Genomic DNA, 19,634 nt, shown 5'->3' with positions numbered 1-19,634 from the left:
GTAGCGCTTTTGGGAACGTCACGTGTCTCATGTCACATCGGTGAGCTGAATATATTGTAAATATACTGCCATGTATCCAAGCAGGTGGTGCGTTTTATATATATATATATATATATATATATATATATATATATATATATATATATATATATATATAAGCACACAACGTATCCTGGATGTTTACACACACACACACACAGCATGGAGAATATATTTCCTTTTACAGCTTCAATATCATATTTCATCGAAAAACACGTGACACAAACAGGAAGTTCAACATCAACGAATGGCTGTAAAATACTGTAAAAACGTCCCAAAAAACAAGAACATTCAGGGTCTGCCTGGTGAGTGGTAAAATAGGGCGTATAATTATAATCGAGCGGTTATAGGTACAGACGAGGATTACGCACGTCGGGCATGAGGAGGATGACTCAACGACCTCGAGAGCAGCTTTTTGATGCCGCTCTCAGATTCTTTCTTTTTTCCCCCCCGAAGTATTTAATAAAAAAAAAAAAAAAAAAAAAGGCCTAACAGAAGCGGAGCTGGATACAGGCATGCGGATCATCGCAGGAAAAACAACATTCGGCCCAAGAAGATAGTAGAAAGAGAAACAGAAGCACGTCACGGGACAGAAGTGGAAATAAAAGCAACCGGGGAAAGAGAGATGTTCAAGTAGAGCAAAACAAAAAAAGAGAAAAGAGAGACGTCCCTCTGAGATGCAGTAACGTCGCTGCATGTCTGAAGTTACTTCTCCTGACGTCGTCGTCTCGACAAAAGAGGAGACGAGCCGCACCGCCGCATCACGTCGTAGACCGCTGGAACGTGATACCGCCTTCTACGAAGACCTACAAGGAGCTAAACGCTGCAGTTTCCGGCTCCCGCGTGGAATGTGAACGCACCGTGGCGAGGTGGCGGGGAAAAAAACACAACAACACAAAGGAGCTGGAATGCGATGGCTCCGTAAGACCCGGCGACGCTTCATCGGTCCGTTACGGCGCTTCACGTCGGAAATCAAAAATCTTCACGTCGTCTCGTAATTTGATGACAATTTAAAAGTGTAAACATGTTTTGGTCCCAGAACGGAGCGAAAGGTGGAGAAAAAAGGAGGGAAGAGGCGCCTTGAAAGAACAGGATGGAGGAAAAAGGAAAAGGATGCTGGATGTCGGTGCCTGTGTGGTGCCCGGTCCGATCCGTCAGCAGCCTCGTACCTCTCTGCACGCGACAAGTCTGCTGCTGCACCCAAACACACCGCGTCTCCGCAGACCCGTGACCTCACCGCTCTTCATCCCACCTCATCCTCGCCGGTGTTGCCCAGCCGCTCCGCCAGTCACGGGAATCTGCGCCTCCTCGAGCAGATGAGAAGATCGGGGTGCCGGGTAGGGCGGTCGTGGTCGGGGTAGGGGGAGGGGGGGAGGGGAAGGGCCGAGTGGGGTGGACCCTCACTCCTGCTCCCCCTTTCAAGCAGAGCTCCAAACCCTCCTGGATCTCAAATAAAACCTCCGCAGGGAGACGGCCTGCCGCTGGCAGTGCAGCGCCGTGCCGCTCCCGGCGCCCCCCCCCCCGCCTCACTTCTTGACGGCCTGCCGGTAGCTGTGTCTCTGGCCCTCCAGCCGCGGCTTGCCGCCGCTGCAGCCGCTGGCCTTGCTGCTGTTGCCTCCGTCCCTGGTGCTGCTGGCCTGGCTGGCCTGGCTGCTGTCCTGCAGCGTGGGGCTGGAGTGGGCGCGCTGCAGCCCGTTGTCCTCCAGGAGCGCCGACTCGAACACGGACAGGTCCTCCTCGCCGCTTCGGATTTTAGCTCGCAGCAGCATGACGTACGTCGCGTAGCGCGTTTTCTGAGAAGAGACGAAGAAGAAACGGGACGGGAGAGATTTTTACGGATTGGACGACTGCGGACTTCAGATGATCGCGTCTCTCTTTGAGTCCGGCTCACCTCAAAGTCCAGGTACTCGTCTCGCTGCCGGTACTCCTCCAGCTCGCGCCCTTTGACCTTGCGGTCGGGAGGAAAAGAGCGCAGCTCGGCCAGCTCGGTGGAGGAGGCTCTGAATCGACCTTCGTGGGATCGGATCTGCTCCTCCTGAAAAGAACCGCGCCAGCATAAAAGACATCATGATGGAGATGACGGACACAATAAACACAATAAACACCTTTACTTTTAAATACTTTGTTTGTTTCAATCATTGGGCCTCATTCATCAAAATCTCCTGAAGTATATATTTAAAGTTGTTCTTCGGAAACGTCAGATTCAACGATGATGATGATGATGATGATGATGATGAATCCCATTGTTTCTGTAAATTGAAAGCGTGTGCTACTTCTTCCTAATTAGCATAAGCAAACGCCCATAAAAGGGCATGAGACTGCAGGGGTCCCAGAAATTGAGGAATAAAAACCTGAATAAGAAAAGATTGTTGAAAACTGTGTCAGTGTGTTTGATGAAGAAGATTTATTCTTAAAAACAGCTGCTGAATGAGGCCCAATCTTCTTTTCTTTGCCGATAAATGTCACCAGATTCCTGGACTGGGCTCAGACTAAGTCTCAGACTGGGATCAAGATCCGGCCGCCTCCTTCTGAAACGACGCTACGATACCTCGGACAGTTTGGACATCGTCCCCGGCAACAGCGGCCGGCTGAACTTCTTCTGGGAGCCGATGGCCGCCGGGAACGGAGGAGCCGAGAACATGGCCGCCACCGTGTTGATCCGCGTGATCCAGGACTGCATCTGCTCCGCGTTCCTGCGGACGAACAATCGCACACGACAAACGCTAAAAAAGAACTCCAAACAAACGTTAAACTGCCGAACACACGCAGAAGGTGGAGGCGCACCTCCCTCTCCTCCGCCGCCGCCTCGCTAAACATCAAAGGGGTGATTATCTGAGGAACGGCAGCGCTGCTGTTGACAAAGATATTATTTTGGAGCCAATTAAGGCGCGAGAGGAAAGGGGCTGTTTTACACTAACGGACCCATTAGGGGCCCACGAGAAATACCAGATCGAATCAAGACAGCACTCGCTGGAATCCCGGAGGACAGACGGAGACAAAGAGGAAGAGAGACGGAGAGAGCAGAGACACACGGAGAGGGCTTCGGTATCTGGGACAAATGCAAGCTGCAACTGGAGCACAGAGCCGGTCCTCCGGGGGGGTGGGGGGGCCTCAAACATGTGGCCACTCATGTGCCACTTCCTGGTCCCTGCTAACACACACACACACACACACACACACACACACACACACACACACACACACACACACACACACACACACACACACACACACACACACACACCTTCACCTTCACCTTCACCTTCACCTTCACCTTCACGGTACATGTGAGCATCACTGGTCCGTGAGGCTGGAGGCTCAGCCGTGACTGGCTACACATATATATGTATGTATGTATGTATGTGGACGCCCACACGTGTTAACAGCCTCAGCTCCATCTGGATCCTGGACGTCACCCAGACCAGGAAGGTCTCTTCCTCAAACCGCCACAACGTTAGCAGAACGTAAACAAAGTGCGTTTACGAGTTCGTTGGGGAGATTCAGAGAAAAACGGAGAAAACAGCTGGAGCTCCCTGAACCGACGTTTTGATGACTCATCACCGCACGTATTCATCCAATCACGGCGGAGACTCACGGCGCCTGGAAGAGGTAGACCCTCCAGTCGGCGGTCCGCAGGTAGAAGACGTTGGGTCTCTTGCTGTAGTCTGAAGCCTTCATGGCCAGAGAGTGGTGGATGGACACGGCGTTCTTCAGGTCCTCGTCTGACAGCTGCTTGTCAGGCCGGTACTCACCCTGGACAGACAGGTGGACACAGGAAGGGGTTAACACAGAGGGGTCCGTCCATCCATCATCCATCAATCATCCATCCATCAATCATCCATCCATCAATCATCCATCATCCGTCCATCATCCATCAATCATCCATCCATCATCCGTCCATCCATCCGTCCATCCATCCATCATCCATCCATCATCCGTCCATCCATCTGTCCATCCATCCATCATCCATGTTCCTGGTTCAGCTCTAAAACGTTTGTATAAATATTGTTTATTATATAGAGAACAACAGTGTGTCGTCCCTTCAGGTTCATTCTGGACTGAACGCCTCATGTTTCTCCCTTCAGGCGACGGGTGGAGCAGCAGCGGCCTGTTATGCTGGCAGAGGTCGGTCCTGACCGGTGCCAGACCCTTCGCTCCGTATGGTCCCTCTCCACGGTGCCAGAGCTCGGCTGCACCGGGACGCTGTCTCATAGTCACGTAAACAGGAAGTGGGCACCAAAAAGTGGATCGACTGCTTCTTCAATTGTCCTGCGAAGCTGTTAAAAATTGTTGGTCCTAACATTTGGTTTAAATGAAACCTTTTAAAGAGCTCGTTTGTCGGCAGGTGTTTGGTTTCTAAAGAGAGGTGCGCCGCGGGGATAAAGATCCACCTTCTGTTACAAATCTGCTGCTGGCACGATGACTGAAACAGGATGTTTATGGAGATGCAGTCAGCCGTTATTCAAAAGGTTGAATAATGAATATCAAGCAGTAGCTGTTACAAATTGCTCCTAACGCAGTTCCTTTCAGACCGTCTTTTACTGGAACAAGAAAAACACAGTTCGAGTAAATAATATGAAGAAAAAAACTCACTTTTTGTAGATAGAGAATTAACCCTTTCAGGATGGCGTAGAACGTCTTCCAGCCTCTCTTCCCTCTCGGAGCTGCGAGGAGGAGAAAACGTGTTCAAATAATATTTACATGGAGTCAAATGCAACATTTCTTTTGCCTCTAATCCTTCAGTGTGGAAAATACAGTCTCATCTGTACATGACATCACACAGAAGAGCTGGAGACGGCAGCATCTTTGTTAAAGACCAACTAAAAAAAACCCTCGTACTTCTCTTCCCGTCGGGGTCGGCGTGGACTTTCCGGACCAGGAAGCCTTTCTTGTACAGCAGCATGCCTGAGGGCTCCGCCTCCTCCGACAGGGGCTTCCCGCTGCTGCCCACCCTCTTCATCGACGTGGAGGCGGTGGACTCGCACAGGCTGTCCCCGAGCTCGGAGAATGACTTCCGCAGTTCTTCCTCGTCGCTATGGAGACAGAAAAAAACCAAAAAAAACCAAGAGAGTAAAGAAACAGATACCCGTGGTGATCAACACTTACGTGTCACGTCTCATCAGCGACGTGAAATAAACACATCATCATCATCATCATCATCATCATCATCATCATCCGTCCCGTTTCACAGGGAACAGCAGAGGACACGGAGGTCCGGAGACTTCACAGCTCGCTGACACATGAGTCACACCGCCGGCCGCCGCTGCTGTCTCCGGCAGAGACAGTTCGCTCTCCAAGACATTTACGATGCATCACATCGCTGGGGGACGAGGGGGGGAGGGGGGGGTCTGAGTGAATGAAGCTGTCTTCAAAGCTTTAATTGTGTGTTTTCTTCTTCTCCTCCTCTTCTGTCTGCGCTCCGGTTCCTCCGGAGAGAACAAAGTCGGCAGAAAAGTGACATCATCCATCTTGTTGCAGCTTTGAGGTGAAAAACGGGGGCATCTTTACCCGGAGGGCCGGCCGATGCTCTCAGAGATGCCGACGCTTCGATGTTGCTCCTTCTCACAGGAAGGTGAGGAGGAACAGGATGCTGTTACAGCCCTTTAAAGACTCTTCAAGTAACAGAGAAGAACAGTGGAAGAACAGAAAACTTCTGTGGCGCCTTTAAATCTAGAAACTTTGAACTTGCGAGCCAACGTGGATGTAAAAAAATCTCATTAAAACTGATTCGAACATCAAAGATTATGCAGCACAGAAGCTCCTTCCCGTTTCTTACTCGTCACATTTGTCTCGTTGTTTATTTGAAAAACGGCATTAAATCACAGTATTCAATAAATACCATAAAATAATACATAATTCTATTCCAATAAACTTAATTGCTGTTATTAAAATTTAGAAAAATGCACATTTTATTATGAGTATGTCATAAAGATGGACAAAATTACAGGCCAGCCTTGGGTTATGTTTGTTCTTATTTTCACCGTTTTTTAAATGGGGTTTGGTATGGGATGGGGTGGGATCTTGGTTTCTGTTCTTCTTCTTCTTCTCTACATGTTACTTTACGTTATGGGAATTATTGCAACTTTTTTACAGCCAAACTGACTACGCGTAATAACAAAATAATAACCGCAGACGACCGGGGAATTAATCAAAAAGCTATAAAGAGGTCACGTGATCAGAGGAGTAAACAAATGTCACATCTGCACACACCAGGAAGATTTAGTGTGTATTAACCTTTAATTTCAATAATTTAGATCATCTGGATTGTTTACAGCTCATCTGACTGCTCATAGGTTTTTATTTCGGTGAGTAGAAATCCATCTAAACCACTAAAAATCACTGGATGTGACTACAACCGAAAACAAAAGAGAAGGTGAAGACGCTGTGAGTTAATCTACCAGACTCTTTATTAAACTGAGTTTTGGGGCCGACGGTTTGAAGTTTTTCGTGCAGGCAGCGCATCGTTCATTAGAAACAGGCCTGGAGGAGCCATCTATGGAAATGAGGATTGTGATAAGCTGCAGCTTCATTTCTTCCAAACGGCCCTCATGAGTCTGCGAGGTTCCCGGAAAAACACTCTCATGGACGTCTTCTTCCAAAAAGTGAAGAGTACACGGATATTTCTGTTCGGCGGTCGATACTTCTTACATAACAAGACACTTTTTTTTATTTGTTTTGTGTTTTATTCACTTTATTTTACGACATTGTTTTTTTTATGATCTAATTTGTCTTTTATTTTCCAGCAAATTCTTCTCTGCTAACCTTTCTTTTATTTTAAATGTACTTTATGTTATACTGTTTGTCGTCTAATCTATTCTTGTTATATTTTGTGGTTTTTATACTTTTATGAAAAGCTCTGCACATTTTTATGTATTCTAGCCCATTTCTTCTGTCTAACGTACTTTATTTTTATTTACTATTTATTTTGATCATTTTTAAAAGATTTTATCATCTAATCTAGCATTTTGCCCATTATATTGTCTTTTAGCCCGTTTTCTATTCCAACTGTTTTATGTTGATTTCATCAAGTTTTTACTGCCATCTTTAAATATAATATATAAACATATATCAGTTTACTATACATTTCTGTAACATTTAAACAGCAGACAATACGAACAATGGCCGTTGCTACAGCAGCGATAATCCCATTCTCTCCTAAATAATCCCTCACAATGCGCAGAATACATCTTTGAGTGTTTTTAAAGGGATTTGTCACATTAGCAGATGATAGATGATTTAAGCTAGAGCAGCGAGACTCTCTGCATCTGCCTGGCGAGGTAACGTGGCAATTCCACTTGTTACCTCACCAGGCGGCACCCATGCAAAAGTTCAGCCCGAAAATAGAAAATGGCTGGATGCCGAACCCCCCCGAGACCACGCTATGAGTAACCAACAGTACATAACAGCAGTTAACCTCATGCAGGAGCCAGAGAGAGAACGAGAGGCAGAGACGGAGCCAATGAGCACGTAGCCTGTTGCCTGGTAACTGTCGGCCTGCTCGCATCCCTTTCTACACAGAGACAAAGTGGAGAGGAGCTGGAGAGCGATGGATGGATGGATGGAGGAGAGATACAGAGGAGTGATAGAGACAGGAGAGGAGGGGGGGAGGCTGATCCTTCTCAGATGGTAGAACATTATCAACAATAACAGAGGAGAGGAGAGGAGAGGGGAGGGGAGGAGAGGAGAGGAGAGGAGAGGAGAGGAGAGGAGAGGAGAGGAGAGGAGAGGAGAGGAGAGGAGAGGAGAGGAGAGGAGAAGAAAATGAGAAGAGAAGGAACAGAAAATATTAACAAATGTCAAGACAAACAAGGAGAAAATTAAGGGAAAACACAGGAAAGAAAATGACAAGATAGTAAAAGTCCAGAAGGAAGTGATGAGAACAAAAGAGAGAAAAGCACAACAAAGGAAAGGAAAAGGGAAGAAGGATAGACGAGGGGAAGAGGAAGAGAAAAGAAAAGAAGATGAGACGATAAGAAACCGGAAATAAAAGATCAATTCTGTCAATAAAAATACAGGAAACAACAAAACAAAAGGGAAAATCCACCAAAATAAAGGAGAGGACGCGGTGCAAAGATCCGCCCGCATGCAGATGCAGCGCTACATCTGCAGCGCTGCAGCGCTGCAGGGGGAGTTGGAAGAGATGCATGCTGGGCTCTTTGTGCTGATGTTGCTGCATCAGTGGACGCTGCGTTTCACCTGTGACATCGAGTCTCTGTACCAAACGGTCCGAGCACAGTGGAGTGAAAGAGGACAGGAATTCATCCACACGGCGAAGCGTTCCCTCTTTCAGCCGGGCTTTTATTTACCTTCAGAAAAAGGATTGCGGTCGTTGGATGTGAGGCCAGCAGGAAGGTTCATTTAATATTTATCTCGTGTCTAAGGGGGCTGGATTGTTTTGAGATATATTTGGGACAAATATAAATGTTTAAGTTGCCGGTTCTTTCTGCAGCGCCCCCTGGTGCGTGGACTCCCCGACGTCAGCTGTTTGATTACATTTTAAAGCTGCTTATTAATAAATATTAAAGTCTGAATCATACTTTCAAAATTATGAGCAATTTATAAGCTGCAAATATGTGAAAATAGAAGTTTTCTAAGAGCATCTTATTTTTTTGCAATCACAAAATCGATCTTCAGCTCGTTCAAATATGGTCAATTCTGGCTCCAAAATAACAAAAATGGCGACGGACGAAATTTGAAGTGGAGGCTTCAGAACGGCAGCTCACGAACCGATGAGTGACGTCACGGTTCGGTCGCCACCTGGTAACGCAACGTGAAGCCTCCTGCCAGAAGTGACCATATTTAAACGAGGACACTAAGCCGCGGTAAAGTTGTAAAGTTTTGCAACCTTCGTCGTCATGGAAACAGTGAGTATAGGCTGTCCGGCAGGAAACGGGAAGTCCCAAACCATCCACCCCAACCCGCCTCGTTCTGAACGAAGAAAGAACTCCCAGCGGTCGTTATCTAAACGACCACTAGAGGGCGCCTAACTTTCAAGCGTAACTGCAGGGTCGTAATAAACTGCTTAAAAAAAAAATAAAAAACATCCAAGTATTTTCAAACATTCTGTCTGAACACAAAACTTTAAACTGAAGTTCCAGACATGTTTCAGTCGGTACCAGGAGACTGTTGGAGGTCACGTATGACAGAAGTCATACCCCACCCCGAACCAGGAAGCATGCGTGTAATACGTCTGTGCTGTATGAGAACATGTGGGTGTATCCAACACCACCGCTGAGAGCGGCCATGTGCGCGTCTCTCCATGCGGGGGTGCGAAACAACAACCATCAAAAATAAACAACAACACGTCCACACAAACACACACAAACACACACAAACACACCTGTAATGAGATTTCACGTGTATACAGTTTGTATTCATGTGATCACGGTGAGCGGTTGGTTTTAGTGTCTGAATATTACACCTCTGTTCGCCGGCCTCGCCGACGACCGTTTCTCCTTTTCTTCCTTCAATCTGGGAGTAAATTAGTAAATCGATGGCGGGCTGCACTAAATATAGAAAAGAATACTTTATTGTGCCGTGATTACGACGGCCAACACGCAAATCGATGCGCACAAGGACAAATCACCCCCCCCCCCCCAAAAAAAAAAGCATCATTCACAGCCTCCGAGTCGATGCGGGCGGGGAGGTGTGTGAGTGTGAGTGTGTGTGTGTGTGTGAGAGTGTGTGTGTGTGTGAGTGTGTGTGTGTGTGTGTGTGAGTGTGTGTGTGTGTGTGTGTGTGTCCGGCCTCGTTGTTGTGAACTCGCTCTGAGTTTTTCACGTAGAGATAAATAAATAAATAAAAGTCCTCGGCGTGCTGAAACGAAGCGAGCAGGGTGTGAAAGTGACGCCGCGCTGTGTTTTCAAACCACAGACAGTGTTTACTCCGTTTTCAATGATCCCGGCCAGCGAGAAATAAAAAAACCGAACGATGTCTCTGCCAAAATAAATAGAGAAATAAATAAATAACAGACTTTTGTGGGCTGAATTTCTTAATCTGTAAATCTTTTTTGGGGGGGTTTGTTTGCAGGTGGATTCTCCTTTTTTTTTTATTTTGATGGTGTTTACGTGTCTAAAAATGACATCCCCCATCACCCCTCCTCTCCCGCACGGCCTCTCCTCACGCGGCGGCGGTGTTTAAATAGCCGTCTATATGTCAGCGGAGATGTTTGAACTGGATTTGCCTGCCTCTCTGTGGATCTCCTCCTCGATCTGCTCCTCTGACCACTTTTTTTTTTTTTTTTATCGGGCTGCTTCGGGAGCTGCTGCTGCTGCTGCTATTTTTGGAAAGGTAGTGGGAGGCTGTGGTCACACCTTTGTACAGGATGCAGGTAAAGAGAGCCGTTTAAACTCTCCCCAAACGCTCGCTCTCCCGTTTTTGCTTTTCATGTGTGCAGCAAAAAACCAAACAACACAAATACATCCCCTGTGTGTATTTATATGTACACTTCATCTATCTGTTGCCGTGTGTGTGTGTGTGTGTGTGCGTGTGTGTGTGTGTGTGTGTGTGCGTGTGCGAGTGAGTGAGTGTACATTTGCTGCTGAGAGAACACAGGGACGGAAAGAGCAATGCGGTAGCTATGGAGTCGTATCCATGGTACCGTAACTATGGCAACAAAGCTTGGAAAGTTAGTGACTTAATTGGCATCACTGAGGCACTCCGGAGCTGTGATCCAGAATAGCAACCCTTGACACATTAATGTTTCCTTCACATGCCCAGACGACACTCGCGTCATTACTTAGGATGCAAACAAGCTAATCAATATCCCCCTTATTGTTTCCTGCCCTCCAGCGTGTGTGTGTGTGTGTGTGTGTGTGTGTGTGTGTGTGTGTGTGTGTGTGTGTGTGTGTGTGTGTGTGTGTGAGTTGATCACGGAGAACGAGGAGCACCAGAAGGGAGGAGAAAATGAAATAAAAGCAGTTTAAGGTGAATATAGAGCGGAAGTAAAATGACTTACAGCGTCCACTGCAGCTTCTGGTTCTTGATGGAGTTGTAGAGCGCCTGCAGACGGGAAACAAGAAAAACACATTTTCAGACAAACGTTCGGGTGCAGATTCGATCAGCTGGGCTGATTTTATTTGTGAAGCAAGCCGGCTTCATTCAATAAACTGCACTCGGAGAAACGTCGTCCCTCCTCACGCCGCTCAAACTGCCCCCCCCCCCCTCTAAAAAAAACAACAACAATTATAATCCATCAATCGTCCAATCGGTCAGCCTCCACCACCTCGGGAACGAAGCCATTATTGTCCGAGCAGCCGGCCGGTCGATAAATCAATCAGCCCGTTAATAATTTAGACTTTGACGCAAACGCATCGAAGCGCACGGAGCGAAATTAAGTTACAGTTTAAGAGCAGAAATCCAGACAAAGACGCCTCGTCTCTGGAAACACGTCGGCTTCACGCTGCGCAGCTGAAACTCTTCTTCTGTTCAGCTTTCAAGCAAATATGTCAAACATTTGTGTCCCAACGGTAAAGATTCGCTCACTTTTACAAGACTGCAAGTAACAAAAATAAAGAAAATCTTTGTGTTTTTAGATTTTTAACGGCTGAATAATTATGTTTACTTAAAAAGAAGAGTTTATCATGGAAACAATAATCAGCTGGAAGTCAAGTTAAAGTCCTTCGTTCAAACTAGATTTAAACGTAACGTATGTGTGCTCATCATGAAGAAGCAGCTGGTTGGTTTTCTAGCTTGTTTCGAGCTACCTGGAGTCCCGCTGGGTTCTGTCACTTATCACATGACATCATATCTGATCTTTTACTTACGTAAAATATTCATCTGTAAAGTAACTACAGTACTAAGTATAGCTGTCGGATAAATAATAAGTAATGGTGCAGGAAAAGGGTGAAACTTTCTGAATAAACGATTTGACATCGACATAAAATAACATAAAAACATTAAATAACATAAAAACAATAGAAAACGGAAATACCAAAGTACAAGTCAAAAATAAAATACTGAGAAACAGTTAATGAATAAAAAACCAAATGATTGAAGAGAAGTTGTGGTTTGTGGCCGTGGTTTGTATCACCCCCCCCCGGTCTCCTCTGATGTACTCTTTGTAATTGTTTGGTGCATTGGGACCACGCTGCCTGCACTCTGAATCGATCGATCGATCGATCGACATTAGTGGAACAAGGTCGCAGCTTAAAAATGTCTGATGAACTCTGAACTGTTTTAAAAAGCCGCAGGAGCAGATTCTCGCAGCGTCGCCACACGTTAGCGTTGCGTCCGCATGTGTGCACACGTTCCTGCAAACTTTTTTTTTTAGGTCATTGTTTCCCGTCTCAGATGAAAACCTCCTTCTCTCTACTTCCGTTATCGTCAACAGAGGAGAAGCAGCGCTGCAGAGGAACGCCGGTCAGGCGCTCGCCTTTTAACTTTCCGTAACAAAAACAACAAACACTCAGGACCTCTGGACGCTTCTTCGCTCGGCGGGAAGCCGCGGCGCTGGAGTGGATGCAGCTGTTACAGATCTGACGGCGGAGGTGATGGAGAGGACACTTACAGGCAGTTCATCAGCACCTCGCTCACCTCTGAATTCCTCACAGGCCTGTGCGACTCATAATTGCCGTGTGTGTGTGTGTGTGTGTGTGTGTGTGGTGGGGGGGGGGGGGGGGGCTCAGACTGGAGCTGCTCCTTCTTTGATTAAAGAGCCGCTGCCGGTTGTCGCCGGCGTTTTCGTCGCATTGTGACTTCCAGTCGAACCAAATTGGATTTATAATGGGGTTTGATGCCGCGCCCTTAATCAGCTTCATTTCCAGCATTTTCTTTGAAGCGGCGTCTAATCGCTTCCACAGCGTCGTGAATATCCACGAGCGTCCGGCGTGAGACCATCAGATTTATTTATTTTTTGGTTCCGCTTCGTTCTCGCTACTGTAAAAAATAAATAAATAAAAACCTCTGCATTCGAACCGCGTCTTAAACTTACATGTGCTCATGCATTTTAATAACCACGACAGACAGAAGTGAAGACGAGCTTCCCCGGGAATGTCCGAGTCGCCGGTTTTCAAAGTAGGAGAAGACAAAGGTAAAAAAAAATGCTTCTGAAGCCACAAATCTGGTCGACATCAAACATTAAGAGTGAATCAGAAAGCGGTGAAAGGGATCTGCTTGATTTTCCAAAAGATCTGGCAGGAAAAACAAAAACGAAGGTCGAGTTTCAGAGATGTTTTCAGACTGAAAAACGACCTGGTGATTATTCACACGCGGCGTGACGTCACGGTTTAACAGTCGGACACTCGGACCTGAAAATGTTCAACAATGGCGAGAAACTAAAAAACTGCGTGAGACGATGAAACGCGGGTTTTTAGCAAAAGGAGTTGGAAGAAACTCAAGTTTGCATTTCGTTTGGAAAATCTTCAACGATTTATGGATGATGGAAGTTTGAAGGAGCTTCAGCCGGCGATGACGACGGCGTTAACCCTTTCCCTCCCGCAGGCTACAGTCGGAGAAGAGGCCGCCTGGTACGACCGGGATTAAAATGGAGGCGACGTTTGTTTTCTGTTGCATCACATTTGGCGGAGTTGCAGCTTAGTTTCTAGAAGAGGTTCAGCAACTCTCTGATTTACACGTGTTTCCACTAAACGAATGTAAAAATGTCCGTTTTTCTGACCTGCTGATGGAAACGCAGAGATTTAACCTCTCTGATCTGCAGCTCGGTCACGTTGGAGCCGTGACTTGATTACATTTGGGGTGTTTTTCAGTTGGAAACGTAAAAAAAAAAAAAAGTACTGTCTAGCTTTTGTTCTTTCTTGTAATAAAGAGAGCATATATTTCTATATTTGCCCCAAATTCAGCAAATCTCTCATTTGAATGCAAGTGATGCAGAAAGTGTGTCACAGCTGAGTTTGTCTGCAGAGTTACTATTGAACGATGTGGGTCTCTGTCGTATAGTCGCCCTCGTACTGTAAATCCTGAGGGAGCGCAGCATTAAGAGACTCTGTAAACGAATCAATCAGGACTCCTTCAGTCCTTCAGGAGGCTCACGGACACGAGGACGGACGCTCGTCACCTTCACCTACTCGCTTCGTCAACGTCACCGAGAGCCAACAAACGAGAGCCGTTAGAGCCTTGAGTGGCGGCTTTTCCCACAACACGAGCCGCGGCCCAATCGGGCCCGTCGGCCGCCAGGCCGCCTCCATCAGAGGCGCTCCAACGTATCCGAGCAGCACAGGTGGTTAATGAAAGGATCGATGCGTGCCGGTTAACCAGGCGGCTGCAAGGAGGAGCAAAATGTGGCCACCTGGTTGTGAGTGATGCGAGCGCTGATCCGGTGGGATGCAGGGTGAGATATCACAGAAATAAAATGATTCATCTCATCGTGTGGTTTTGCTGATCGACTGACAAGCTGCAGGATATTTTTTTTTTTTTGCGAGATGATAAAATGATGCGTATAAAATGAACGGGACAGTTTTCAGTACCTTCCTCCTCTTGCGGGCCTGAGGGTGGTTCTGTCCGTCCTGAGCCTTGCCCAGCAGGTCCGGGAACACCAGGGGCTTGAGGGAACGCGAGCGCGGGGTTCTGGGATAGCGGAACGGGTCCATCATCCGGAAGTCCCTCCCGTAGCGAACGGTGCAGAGTGAGCGCGAGCGCAGACGACCTGCCGAGTGCAGGCTGTTGACTCCGATCATAGTCGGAGACGACGGGTCAGGAGGAGGTTCAAAACCTGCGCAGTGAGGCTCTGTCTTTATCTTTTTAAGTCCTGCAGAAACCTTACTGCTTTTCAAAAAAAAAAAAAAGAAAAGAAAAGTTGATCCGAGTGTGAGATGCGGTTCTGGACGGAGTCCAGTCGACGCTGATGTGCCAACAGACAGCTGGGAACCGAATCAGCCAATCAACACATCGCGGAGCCGCTGCGATCGGCGCTATCAGCAGGCATCAAAACCACCGACAACCTCCCGTCGTCTCTGGATGTCTTGATCAACACTCGGCAGGCGTCGGCGGCAGGATGCCCACCTGATGCTGAATTATTGATAAGACAGCCATGTATTATAGATCCTACGAGGAGGCGGCGCTCTCGTCTTCTGCAGAATCGCAGTCACAACTTTTTTTGGTCGGTCGAAGCTCGAGGGGAAAAATGAAACTGCGGTTCGCGGAGGGGCCGATGCACAGATTAAAAAAAAAACAAAAAAAAATCTGCATCTCTTACATGTTCCCGAACGCACGGCGACAACGCAGACGAATCCTCACGCTCACAAAGGAGCCGACACTCTCGCAGATGGCAGAGGTGTGAGCGGACAGCCGGCGTGAAGCAGATGGGCGGCAAACGCAGGAAATGAGGAGGAAAAAAAAACACCCCCAAAAAAACACAACTTAGATGCAATAAGCTCTTTATGCTTATAATGAACACAAACACGCCGTGAAAACACACACACACACACAATGGAGGGAGGTACGGCGGGGGTGGGAGGGAGCGACGGCCGCCTTCGGACTTTGGAGTCGGGATTCCAGAGAGCGTCCTCGATATCGTCACAGGCGCCGCGATACAAACGAAATAAAATTCACCAAAATATAAACGGCAGACGTAGGGGACAAAAAAAAAAAAAAAAAAGCTGCCGAGAGGAGGTGGAACGTTTTCCTGTTGCTCCCGCCGTGTAAAATGGACACCATCAGTTGTAACGGCTGTCACGCCGTCCGCCTCACTTCTTCTTCCTGCCGCCGTCCAGGTCGGCCGTCATCCTCCACTTCTCTCAGTCAGCGCTCGCTCTCACACTCTCTTTGCACCGGTTTCTTCCCGTCGTACGCTCGGCGGGTGTGGGTGTCTGAGTGGAGGGAGGAGGGAGGAGGGGGGAGGAAGGGGGAGAAGAAAAAAAACCCAACCAAAAACACCGCTCTCCTGCCGCTGACGTCTCTCATATCTTCCTCCTCTTTCTTTGTTGATTCCTGCTTTATTTCAATCTGGGTTTTTTTTTTTTTACCCATCCGATTCTGTCTTTCTTCCCTCCGTCTCTCTGCTGCTGCTGCTGCCGCCGCTGTGGAGGAGGAGGAGGAGGAGGAGGAAGAGGAGGAGGAGGAGAGGAGGAGAGGAAAGCTGGCTGCTTGAATCGCAGAGCTAAAAAGAAGCTGATGGGGACGGTGCGCTCCCCCCCCCCCCCCCTCTCTCTCTCTCTCTCTCTCTGCCGCGCTCTCTCTCGCTTCGTCAATGCGTACCTCCATCCCCCTCCCCTCCCTCCATCCCCCCTCCCCTCCCCCCATGCCCCCCATCCCTCCCCTCCCTCCTGCTCTCAGTCATCGCCAGCAAATCAGTCTCCCAACTGCCTCTTCCACACACACACACACACACACACACACACACGGACAGTTTTTTAAGAAATATATGTAAATTAGTATGCCGCGATGGTTTGGTGGTCTGGTGGTCTGGTGGTTTGGTGGTCTGTGGTTTGGTGGTCTGTGGTTTGGTGGTCTGGTGGTTTGGTGGTCTGGTGGTCTGGTGGTTTGGTGGTCTGTGGTTTGGTGGTCTGGTGGTCTGGTGGTTTGGTGGTCTGTGGTTTGGTGGTCTGGTGGTCTGTGGTCTGGTGGTCTGGTGGTTTGGTGGTCTGTGGTTTGGTGGTCTGGTGGTCTGGTGGTCTGTGGTCTGGTGGTCTGGTGGTTTGGTGGTCTGGTGGTTTGGTGGTCTGGTGGTTTGGTGGGAGAGACGGAGAAGGTGAGAGGAGAAAGAAACACGTGAAGACTTGGTGAAGAAAAGGCGTTAAAGGAGCAGTTCCATATTTTGGTGAAGACGACTTACGGAGCCCAAAACATGAAAAAAATGATATACATATAAAAATCTCAATTTTTTTTATATATATATATATACCTGCCGGGACTTCCTGAAAGTGGTTTTCGTGGCCTTTGTGCTAATGTTGCATTCAGGAAGAGGAGGAGTCCAAAAAACGGAGTAAGTCGTGACAACAAATGTGAACTCACCTAAAAAAACCTGACTTCAACATGAATCATTTAAACGTTTGTTTTTTTTTGTCTGACGGAGAGGAAACACAAAAATGTGCCTTTTTTTTTTTGCTAACTGCATCGGGAATCTTCCACCTTGCATCGTCATGTTTTAACGTATTAAAAAAAAAAAAAGTACATAAACAAGTTATTATAGGAAAAACCTCTATTAAAAATGTAAGAGTCACCAAACATAAAATCAAAAGAAAAGAACAATTTAAGTGTCACATCGAGGGACGCGAGGAAAACGGAGCTGAAGCCAAAACCCTCAGGTTTTTATTGGTGATTACAGCGAACAGAAAAACAAACAACCACGACTCAGAATTTAGGCCAAGAAAAGACAGGAAGTAAAAAAAAAAAGAAGAAAAAAAAGGGACACTGAGCGTCTGACTGAAACAATTATAGTTACGAGACAAATGAACGAGGTGTTTCCCCCCAAGGGAGATCGCTGAGATTGAATTATTGACTTCAAAATCTGGAGCTGCAGCAGCGTGACCTACGACTTAATGACCGAGTCAGTCACAGACTGTGGCCGCTGAACGGACAGGCTGGTTTTAAAGAGAGCTATGATCAAATTAGTTTGAAGAATGATATCCCGAAGGTAGATTTAGAGGTCAGGAGAGGTGATTTTAACCAACGGTTTTAAAATGTGAAGGTCGAAAGAAAACACGCTCTCTTCCTTTGTCTTGCATCTGTTTTGAGTGATAAACTGTAGATTTTATTGTCCAGAATTCACAAAGACGAATGATGCATTGAGACCAAAAAACAAAGCGATTCTTTGCCTTTTGGCGTTAAGTTGAATATTTTCAACCCGTGCGAATTTGCGTAATTTGTCGTCTTTGTGTGTAATCGTGCCGCGGAAATAATTCGCTTTGCGTTTTGGTCTGAAGACGTAAAGAACCGTAGCAGGAGGAAAAAAACCTATTCAGATATCTGCTGATGTTTATTAAAAACTACAAGACGGTATCACCTGAAAGAACGACACTCGACATCAAAATAAAAGATAAAGGAAATGAAAGAAGAGGCTGTAAAACTCAGAGCACTTCTGGCAACAGTAAAGTTTTATCTTTGTGAAATTCAAACTCATATTTTTTAATGGTTGGTGAATTTACATCAGTTTCAAGCTGTGTTGAGCCTCAGGAAGCTCCAATTTAATAACCGGTTTAAATATTTACTGGTTATGACACAGAAGTGGTACAAATTCATCTTTTGAATTGAACCGATTGAACTTTTGGGTTCTCGTGGTGACTGAGCTGATGAGAAACGGAGTTGTCAAGCTCATTAGTTTCGGAGAGCTTTGTTGTGACTATTCAGTAAATCTTTATTGAATGAAATGATGGATAAAAGGTGAAAACTGCCGCAGGAGGAAACACAACAGCAGAGATCAAATATTAAGGAGCTCCAGGAGCTGCTGACAGATTGATCAGCTGATTAAGACCATCTCTCTTTACTGCAAGTGGATTTACAAACACCCCCAAACATCCTGTAAGCTTTAAATCATGTCACATCTGTCTGTGATGTCACCTACGGCAAAACGATGTTACTTTAAGCATGTTCTCAGGGGTATTTACAAGCTTTAAGTCCCCTCAGTAGAAGCAAATGTAACGTATGCAATGTTTACCACTCCAGAAAGTAGTCCGACCCCTAGCAACGACCCTAGCAACAGAGACCAGATCTAGTGAGTTTTATTGCTTTCTAGAGATGGTTTCTCAAACTGAATAACTACAGAGCATAGAAACACTAAACTGCTCTGCTTGCTCAGTCTGGTTGGAACAAAGACATCTGATGAACAAAGATATCTGATGAACAAAGATATCTGATGAACTAAGACATCTGATGAACTAAGACATCTGATGAACAAAGATATCTGATGAACTAAGATATCTGATGAACTAAGACATCTGATGAACAAAGATATCTGATGAACAAAGATATCTGATGAACTAAGATATCTGATGAACTAAGACATCTGATGAACAAAGATATCTGATGAACTAAGATATCGATGGACTTGTGTTTTTTTTTTAGTTTAGCACCGTGTCATGTATTAAAAATATGAAATTCAACTCCAATTCAATATTCCCATCGAGAAGGCGGAGTGATATTTCTAGTGATGAGCAGGGTGTGTTGTCATGGTGATTTGAGCACGTTCCAAATGAACAGTCGCCCAATCAAATCGTTGGGTCGGAACTACTTCTTGTATAATCGTCAATAAACCAGCGGTTCTAAACTCTCGAGGTAACCTACCTTTTTGTTTTGTTTTTTTGCCGTAGAGACAGACAGCATGAAGCAGAAGCAGCGTTCGTCCGAGCCGAGGCGCAGGTGAGGACATCATCACCCGAGGGGGAGAAGGGGGGGGGGGGCACTACCTCTACTGCTCTACATCCACACACAGGCAGCGGCTAAAGGTTGAAGTGGTCGGGTAAAAAATTCATTACATGTCCTCATGATTAGAGATTTTTTTGGGAGGGGGAAGTCAAAAGAAATTGCTGTCTAATGCCCCGCAGCCCAGATGTTGACGACATCTACGACACCTCCCCCCAAAAATTAAACAAAGCGCTTCTCTTGCCTAAAGCCGACCCCGCGCTGGACCACCCGGCCATCCACCCCGACCACCTCATATAAATCATGAGCATGTCAATGAAACGGGGCTCTCTTCAAAGCCG

General features: G+C 46.7%; 1 protein-coding gene across 6 annotated transcripts in view; it reads right to left on the bottom strand.

The window, feature by feature from the left end:
- Positions 1-398: 398 nt before the first annotated feature.
- Positions 399-19,634, bottom strand: part of LOC138204648 (PH and SEC7 domain-containing protein 1-like) — a 52,381-nt gene continuing 33,145 nt past the window's right edge. For 5 of the 6 annotated variants that reach the window (XM_069160020.1, XM_069160019.1, XM_069160021.1 and 2 more), the window contains 7 exons: positions 10,997-11,040; positions 4,879-5,072; positions 4,633-4,703; positions 3,635-3,792; positions 2,588-2,732; positions 1,931-2,074; positions 399-1,832 (listed from right to left, as the gene is read on the bottom strand). In XM_069160020.1, the coding sequence (XP_069016121.1) occupies positions 1,566-1,832; positions 1,931-2,074; positions 2,588-2,732; positions 3,635-3,792; positions 4,633-4,703; positions 4,879-5,072; positions 10,997-11,040 (1,023 nt within the window). In that variant the 3' untranslated portion in view covers positions 399-1,565. Of the gene's footprint in view, positions 1,833-1,930; positions 2,075-2,587; positions 2,733-3,634; positions 3,793-4,632; positions 4,704-4,878; positions 5,073-10,996; positions 11,041-14,462; positions 15,281-19,634 lie in introns of those variants that run through there. The other variant, XM_069160023.1, reaches the window with a different exon arrangement.

The sequence above is a fragment of the Embiotoca jacksoni genome, unplaced genomic scaffold (assembly GCF_022577435.1).
Source record: "Embiotoca jacksoni isolate LCO1_2020_lvr unplaced genomic scaffold, fEmbJac1.0.p SCAF_26, whole genome shotgun sequence".
NCBI lineage: Eukaryota > Metazoa > Chordata > Actinopteri > Embiotocidae > Embiotoca > Embiotoca jacksoni.
Note: the sequence above shows the minus strand (reverse complement) of the source record. Positions and strands in the feature narration are given on the sequence as shown.